General features: G+C 54.0%; 1 protein-coding gene across 1 annotated transcript in view; it reads left to right on the top strand.

Moving 5' to 3' along the window:
• Positions 1–8,830, top strand: part of SPEG (striated muscle enriched protein kinase) — a 68,022-nt gene that overhangs the window by 41,316 nt on the left and 17,876 nt on the right. The window contains 10 exon segments of the mRNA XM_006168670.3: positions 1,021–1,140; positions 1,365–1,469; positions 1,944–2,011; positions 2,014–2,155; positions 2,798–2,921; positions 3,013–3,188; positions 6,997–7,109; positions 7,420–7,588; positions 7,826–7,922; positions 8,053–8,253. Coding sequence (XP_006168732.2) covers positions 1,021–1,140; positions 1,365–1,469; positions 1,944–2,011; positions 2,014–2,155; positions 2,798–2,921; positions 3,013–3,188; positions 6,997–7,109; positions 7,420–7,588; positions 7,826–7,922; positions 8,053–8,253 — 1,315 coding nt within the window.

The raw sequence follows: 8,830 nt of genomic DNA, 5'->3' as shown, positions 1-8,830 counted from the left end.
GGGAAAGAGCTTTGGAATAAGATGGAACCGAGTTCAAGCCATGGCTTCATTTATTAGCTGTGTGACCTTGGACCAATCAATAATGTCTCTGACCTCACTGGTAAAATGGGGGTGATTTTGTGGCATCATTAAAAGGATCATGGTGAGGAGGTGGGCAAAGCAAGACAAACACCTGGCATAGTCCGTGCAGGTGACTCTTACCGTTTATAATGTGACATATTTGGCAAAGTACTGAGATCTGGGTCTGGTGGCACCAGCAGATCTGGACAGGCAGCCCTGTCTTTAAGGAGTTTTAAGCAGGCTGGGTCAGGAGTGGTGATTCATGAACCCCTAAGCGGATGGGCCCAGCATCCAGTCCAGTGATGCATCCGCAAGGGGGCTGGAGTCCGGAAGAGTCAGGGAACTGAGTGGAGGGTGTGGGGATGTGGCAGGAGGACTGCAGGGCTGCACTCACTTGACTGCCTCTTAAAGGGGAAGCCTTGGGTGAAAGGAGAATGTTCCAACAGGAAAGAGCTCTGTGAACAAAGACCTGGAGGTGGGAGTCTAGTGTCTTGTTGAGGGGCCTGGCAGTTTGTCAAGGTCAAGACTGCAGGAAGAGGAGGGGACATGGCTCAAAAGGAGTACAGACAGAGGGCTTTGGCTGCCCTCAGGGAGAGCTGTCCTAGGGCTCTGCTAGAGATGGCTGTGGGACCAGAGAGGGAATGGGGGCAGGGCTGGGGAACCGCCTTATCAGAAGGCCATCATGAGGCTGTGGCAGCACAGTTACAGATCTCAGAGGGTGACCCGTGTGGGAGGAAGATGGTAAGTGCTAGAGGACCAGGAAGGAGGGATGGGGCAGGGCCTAGGCCCAGAGCTTCTTCCTGCAGGTTAGACTTTCTTCTTCCTGCAGGCCCCACCGTTTCCCCCTTGCCTGTACCCTGCAGTGGGTAGAATGAGGGGTCAGGCCTGGCTGGCATGGGCACACCCCTCCAAAGTATCCTCCTAGCTTAGCCCCGGTGTCCCTGCCCCCCCCCCCACCAGACAGGGATGTCCATCGCTTGGTGTTTCCTGCCGTGGGACCTCAGCACGCCGGGGTCTACAAGAGCGTCATCGCCAACAAGCTGGGCAAAGCTGCCTGCTACGCACACCTGTATGTCTCAGGTGAGGCATCATCCTCCCGGTCAGCTGTGCCACAGCCTGGCCCCCCGCCCCACTCAGGGCACTGAGTGAGAGCCTCCACAGGCTTCCTTCCCCTGGATGCCATCGGGCCTCGCCCCTGCCCCTCTGGCTGGGCCCTGCCCTGAACCTACTGCCCTGAACCTTGACAATCCTGTGGAACTGTTGGGCCCTAGAGGACCCTGCAGACTCCGACCTGTGGCTTTCAGATGTGGTTCCAGGCCCCCCCGATGGCGCCCCGCAGGTGGTGGCTGTGACTGGGAGGATGATCACGCTCTCATGGAACCCCCCCAGGAGTCTGGACATGGCTATCGGTGGGTCAGGACCACGCGGGGCATGGGCAGAGCAGCTCAAGCAGGGACAGCAGAGGGCAGAAGTGGATGGAGTACGGGGGCATGTTTGAGAGCAGCTTTCTGGATCTCCCTCCCAGGTGGATAGGGCCTTCGGGCCGCCTCCACCTTTCCTTCCCTCTCTCAGAGCAGTCAGGTGCCTGGGTCCTGATCCTGAGATTGCTCTTCCCATGCCATGCCTCAGTTTCCCTACCTCAGGTAGAAAGAAATTAGGACCCAAGGCCAACTCCCTTCTTCCCTGAAACGGGTGCCTTGTTGGCGCTAAGCCTGGCCTGGGCAGGAATAGAGCAGGAGTAGATGGGAGGCTGGCAGAAAGCAACCGGAGAAACCGAGGCAGGTCTTTGGAGCAGGCCAATGAAGAGTTCTGGGTTCCAAGCCAGCTGGACCGGGGGACTTGCTGCCCACAATATCGGCCACTAGCAGCTCCTCCCGCTGCAGACCCAGACTCCCTGACGTACACGGTGCAGCACCAGGTGCTGGGCTCAGACCAGTGGACGGCGCTAGGCACGCCACAGGCCTGCGGGAGCCAGGCTGGGCTGCCACAGGGCTGCGGAAGGGGCTCCAGCACATCTTCCGGGTCCTCAGCACCACCGTGAAGAGCAGCAGCAAGCCCTCGCCCCCCTCGGAGCCTGTGCAGCTGCTGGAGCATGGTGAGCCTGGATACTCTGGGATGGGGAGTAGGCCCTATACTGGAGGCCCCAGGGCTGGTCTGGACACGGTGCCTGTGGTGGGAGCAGCATGGCTGGGTGGGACCCTCACCCACAGTGTGCACCCTTCTCACTGAAAGCAGCAGTTGCAGGAAACAGGGCTGGGGCTTTGGAGTCAGACATGCCAGGGTCCAGCCCCAGCTCTGCCACTTCCTGGCTGTGTTCCTTGGCCAAATTACTAAGCCTTTCTGAGGTTCTGCTTCGTCATCTGTAAAAATGGAGCTTGAATGGCTACTGGGGATATTAATTATTTATTTTTAGTTATTATTTTTTTAGAGAAGTTTTTGCTATAGGGTATGCTTACCAGAAAGACAGAGAGAGAGAGAGACAGAAAGCAAGAAATCACCCCCCAGGGGGGATGGCCACACTGCAGTCTCTCCTCCTCCATTCTCCTCTTGGGATCTTGGGCACACACGCACACGCACCCGGCATGAGTTTAAGCCACTGGGTCCAGGACTCGAACCAAAGTTGACTACATGGGAGTCCAGCAACATAGCCATTATGCCAACTTCTGGTCCCTATTGGGGGTATTAAAGGAGTAGTGGGTGCCAAGGACCCAGCATCAAGCCCGCACTCTCCTCCCAGGTCCTCCCCTGGAGGAGGCCCCTGCTGTGCTGGACAAGCCGGACATGGTGTATGTGGTAGAGGGACAACCTGCCAGTGTCACTGTCACCTTCAACCATGTGGAAGCCCAGGTCGTCTGGAGAAGGTGGGCCTCCCCCTCATCCTATCTCCTGCCCAGCCCGCTAGACATCCCTGTGGCAGGATCCTGGGCGACCTCCCTGTCATGTGTCCCCTAGCTGCCGAGGGGCCCTCCTAGAGGCACGGGCAGGTGTGTATGAGCTGAGCCAGCCAGATGACGACCAGTACTGTCTGCGGATCTGCCGGGTGAGCCGCCGGGATGTGGGGCCCCTCACCTGCACTGCCCGCAACCGCCATGGTACCCAGGCCTGCTCAGTCACCCTGGAGCTGGCAGGTGGGTGACAGCAACCTTCTTCCCTTTCTTTCCTCCAGGGCCCATTGTTCTTGCCTCACCCCCCCCAGGTGCACATACCACCCCCACCACTGCCGGGAGTCCAGTCTGTGTCCTTCCGCTCAGGCCTATCCACCTAAGGGCTTATAGTAATACCAGGACAACGAATAACAACAGTAGTCGTACTAACAAGGCTGTTCGTCAAGCCCCTCATATGTGCCAGGCTGAGAACTAAGCATTTTACACATATCACCCCCTTCAATACTTACATCAGCCTTCTCAGATGGAGTCAGCTTTTAACCCCCCATTTTACACATGAGGAAACTGAGGCTCAAAGAGTGTTCTAAGTAACTTTCCTAAGATCATACAACCGAGGAAGGACAGGAGCTGGTTCAAGTTTGGATGCCTGGCTCTAAAGTCAGTGAGTGTTCCTAGCTCCTGGGTTAAACGCAACAGGAAATAGTACCTCAACTGTAACAAGCAGAGGAAGACCCTGTTGTTTTCTTACATTTAGCATAGAGACCACGCATTCGCCAGAGAGACAGAGAAAGTGAGAAAGCACCTCCCTCCCCAGGGGGAATGGCCAAGCTACAATCCCCTCTCCTCCATTTCCTCTTGGGATTTTGGACATGCGCATACATGTACCAGGTGTATTTTTCAGGCCTTTGGGTCTGGGACCCAGACCATGTCTTTGGTCAGATGGGGCCCAGCTGCCTTAACCACCACACCACATGGCTGGTCCCCATGTTGATTATTTTGAAAAGTCCATAAGCACTGGGGCCAGCAGGTGGCATGGTGGTTATGGTGCTGGACTCCCACATGGCTGACAGCAGTTTGAGTCCTGGACCTGGAGGCTTGAAAATCACTCTGGGCACAGGTGTGCATGCCCAAAATTCTAAGAGGAGAATAGAGGAGAAGGGATTGTGGTGTGGCCATTCCACCCTGGGGAGTGAGTTCTTACTTTCCCTCTCTGTGTCTCTGATGACCATATGGCCCTATAGCAAAACCCTTAATTTTTTTTTTCTATAGGGTGCATGTGTTTGCCAGACAGACAGAGAGAGAAAGTGAGAAAAATCACTCTCCAGGGTGGATGGCCACACTGCAATCCTTTCTCCTCCATTTTCCTCTTGGATTTTGGGCATGCATGCACATCCGTCCAGCATGCGTTTCAAGCTTCCTGGTCTTCTCAAACCACAATCAGCCATATGGGAGTCCAGCAACGTAACCATTATGCCATCTGCTGGTTCCAAAACCATTAAAAAATTTTTTTTGAGAGAGAGATTTCTGCTATAGGGCGTGTGTGCTCACCAGAGACACTGACAGAGACAAACAAAAAGTGAGAAATCCCCCCCAGGGGGCGTGGACAAACCTCAGTCCCTTCTCCATTCTCCTCTTGGGATTTTGGGCACACATGCACACTCACCTGGTGTACATTTCGAGCCTCCTACTTCAGGACTTGAACCTCAGTCGACTACTGGGAAGTCCAGTGACACAACCATTATGCCATCTGTAGGTCCCCTTAATTTTTTTTTTTAATAAAAATAAGCCAGTGAGCATATCTTTTCATCACACTCCCAGCTCTGAGGATCTTAAGCTGGCCTTTTGCACACGCCTGTTTGACAGAGCCTCCCAACCTTTGCAGAAGGACTTGTTTTAAAATTTCTCCTTTTAACATGTAGCCTCTTAAATGATAGCTATTAAGGAATAATTATTTTGTTTTCCAGTTTGCTAATTAACTCTAGACACGTGTAACTGCCACTCAGAACTTTAGATCAACATCAGCTCAACAGTGTACCTGCTGAGTAGGTACAATTCCAACGAAAAGCCAAGAAAGTGACATTTTAGTTAGCACAGGCAATCTTATCATGGGAAAATGGACATTTTCTGGTGCTTTAAAAAACCATTGATGTTCACATGAAACCTTCCGGTGCTTTGACCTTTATCACTAGCAACCCCCACTCCCAACGGTCTGGGAACCAGATCCCTAGAGGGCAGGAAAGGCATCTTTTCAGTAGAAGAGACGTGGCAGTAGGATGTGTGAGAAAGAAAGGGGAACCCTGCTGACAGGGCAGTGCGGGGGGGGTGGGCACAGGTCGGCAGGGCCCCAGTCCCCTTTTTACATGGCTTCCTCCTTGCCACTCAGTCACCACTTTGCTCCTTGGCAGGTGCCATCCACAACACTCATCTTTCTTCCCAGATGAAGGAGTCCTGGGCTTGGGAGGCCCTGACCTCAAGAGCCCGGCAGCCTAGCCTAGCTGGGACAGTGGCTAAGAGAGACTGGGTCCCAGGCAACCAGGGCTAATGGACACTTCCGTGCTACTAGGCCCCACCCCACCACCACCCAGACTGGGCAAGTGGAATGGTGGCTCCCATCCTCCTCACTCCCAGGACGGTCTCCTCTGTGGCCTGTGTCAAGTGAGCTATGCCTGGGATGGGGGTGGTCAGTACCTAGTGACCCAGCTCTTCTCTAAGTGCCTGGTCTTCCCCACTCCCCTTCAAGCCAAGATCCTCAAACCTGCTCAGGAAGACGGCCGTATGGAAGTTGCACAGGCCTCTTTGCAAAACACCTGGCGACATGTGCTCAATTCCATCATGAGAATTAGAAGCCGCTTTACCAGGTGTCTAAAACAACCACATGATATGTGTAGAGAAAGCAATCGCAGGGACCAGCTGATGGTGTAATGGTTATGTCACTGGACTCCCACATGGCTGACCGCGGTTTGAGTCCTGGACCTGATGGCTTTAAAATTCCACCAGGCACGTGTGCGTGCATGCCCAAGATCCCAGGAGGAAAGTGGAGGAGAAGGGATTGCAGCACGGCCATCCTCCCTGGGAGGTGATTTCTCACTGTCTCTCTGTCTCTCTCTCTCGACTGTACACATCCTATAGAAAAAAATCTCTCTCAAAAAAAAAAAAGAAAGAAAGAAAGAAAAGAAAAAGAAAGAGGGGGCTGGCAGGTGGTGTGGTGGTTAAGGGGGCTGGACTCCCACATGGCCGACCATGGTTCAAGTCCCAGACCTGGTGGCTTGCTTTCTCACTTTCCATCTCTCTTGCTCTCTCTCACTCTGTCCCTTTCTGGTCAAAATTAAATAGTAATAAATAAATAAATAAAATATAAAATAATTCTTGGAAAAGAAAGAAAAAATCACAGCATTGTGTAGAAGAGCAAGGCCGAGAATTTCTGGACTATTAATATTTGGGGTTATTCTTTATTAATCCTGCTGTCCCCTACATGGCAAAAGGCTTCCTAAGGTCCAGTGAGAAAAACTTCAAGATAGAGGCCATGAGCTTGTTTCGGGGTCACAGACTGATCCCCCTTCGGGCACTGAGTACTAGTAGTCAGAGAAACTGGGACGGGGACTGTGAGGAAGCCTGGTCGCCTACAGGGGGCAGCGTTGAGCCGCACCTCGACACCCACTTAATGCAGGGAGAGAAGCGGCTCAGGGTGGCCAGTCCTGATTTTTCAAGAAAGACAGGAAAGCTGATTTCTTTTGTGTGTGAAAATCTCCTAACTTCAAAGCTGGCAAATGAACACTGAGCATCAGACAAAGGAAGCCTGCACCTTGTGACAGTATTTCTGAGACGTAGAGAACATCACGTTTGGGTTTACAGGGAGGGCGCTTGGTCCAGGCAGGGAACTCTGGTGTCCTGTGGGCCTGAGTTTGGGAGCCCCAGTGTGGGGGTGGGTGCAGGGAGGGGGGAGCCTGGCTTTCTGACTGAGCTGGTTGCTGATGGGGGGTGTGAAAAGGAGCTGAGGAAGCCGGCCTCCAGCTACCCACCCCCTCCGCACTCATATTTCTGTGTGTTCCAGAGGCCCCTCGGTTTGAGTCCATCATGGAGGATGTGGAGGTGGGGGCTGGGGAAACCGCTCGCTTTGCTGTGGTGGTTGAGGGGAAACCACTGCCAGACATCATGTGGTACAAGGTCAGAGGGCAATGGAGGCTACAGTGGGTTCCTCACCTGGGTCTGGGGTGGAGCCTGGGGGCGGGAGGAGGGGTGCTGGGCAGCAGAAGTGTGGCTGGGAGGAGGAAGTGGGGTCTAGGGGACCACCCGAGGACTGCAGGGCTATTAGTGGGCGGTAAGGAGGAGCTGATTCTAGGTTGAAGGTAGCAAAGCTGGGGTGGAGTTGCAAGCGAGGGCCTGATAGAGAAGCTCCTGGCCCTGAGATAGCATGCAGCTGGGTCCCAGGTAAAGGTGGCCCAGGCCTGGCTGGAGACGATGCCCTCCTTTGCAGAACGAGGTACTGCTGGCCGAGAGCAGTCATGTGAGCTTCGTGTATGAGGAGAATGAGTGCTCCCTGGTGGTGCTCAGCACAGGGGTCCAGGATGGAGGTGTCTACACCTGCACTGCCCGGAACCTAGCAGGCGAAGTCTCCTGCAAAGCAGAGTTGGCTGTCCGCTCAGGTGGGCTCGAGTCCACAGGGAGGAGGGCCAAGCGCCCACCCCTAGGCAGACGTGAGCCCCACCCTGCTCAGGAAATGCCTGCTCCTTCACCCTTGGTCCCCACATCCTCCAGCCCCACCACCCCTGCCTCAGGCCCCAGTGTCCTCGCTCTTCTTTCTGCATCTGCCCCACCTGTCCAGTGTCTGCCCTCCTCTTTTCTCGCCCTCCCCACCTGACACCAGGGCATCTCTTTCCCAGCTCAGACAGCTATGGAGGTTGAAGGGGTCGGGGAAGGTGAGGAGCATCGAGGAAGGAGACTCAGCGACTTTTATGACATCCACCAGGAGATTGGCAGGTGTGAGACGGCATCCTCAAGGGGGGAACCAGCGTTAGGCGGCCAAGAGCGGCCACTGCGTCTGAGGGCCAGGAAGGAGAGCCAGAGCTGCAGTAATAGCTGAGCCCCACCTCCTCCCTGTGTCACCCAGGGGTGCCTTCTCCTACCTGCGGCGTGTGGTGGAACGTAGCTCTGGCCTGGAGTTTGCAGCCAAGTTCATCCCCAGCCAGGCCAAGCCAAAGGCATCGGCATGGCGGGAGGCCCGGCTGCTGGCTCGACTCCAGCACGACTGCATCCTCTACTTCCATGAGGCCTTCGAGAGGCGCCGGGGGCTGGTCATTGTCACCGAGCTGTATCCTGGGACAGGCTGGGGGTGTGAAGGGCCCATGCCTAAATGGTGTTTGGAATAGCCAATTGATAACCTTCGTTACAGTTTGCTGAGTGGTTCCTTTGACAATTGGGAAGCTGGGGGATAAATCTGGAAACTTCTTTGAAAACCAACGTTTTTTTAGCTTAAATGCATGTAGCATTTAATGTATGCTGGGCAGTATTCTAAGAGTTTTACAAATGGTAACCTATTCAATCCTCATATATACCTACCTCAAGGAATTTTATTACCCCCATTTTGCAGATGGTGGAACTGAGTATGCAGAGGTTAAATAACTTGCCCAAGGTCACACAGCTAAAAAGTGACATATGACTTTTATTACAAAACTAGGAGTAGTACATCTATCTAAAAATGACCTTGTTTCAGAAGCACATCAATACTTGACTTTATTGGGAACCAGCAGTTAGCGTAATGGCTATGTCGCTGGACTCCCACGTAGACGACTGCAGTTCACGTCCCGAACCCGGTGGCTTAAAACTCACGCCGGGCACGTGTGCGTGCGTGCCCAAGATCCCGAGAGGAGAATGGAGGAGAAGGGATT

This window comes from Tupaia chinensis, unplaced genomic scaffold (assembly GCF_000334495.1).
Source record: "Tupaia chinensis unplaced genomic scaffold, TupChi_1.0 Scaffold145907_1, whole genome shotgun sequence".
Classification (NCBI taxonomy): domain Eukaryota; kingdom Metazoa; phylum Chordata; class Mammalia; order Scandentia; family Tupaiidae; genus Tupaia; species Tupaia belangeri.
The sequence above is the reverse complement of the archived record's forward strand: the minus strand, read 5'-3'. Positions and strand labels throughout refer to the sequence as shown.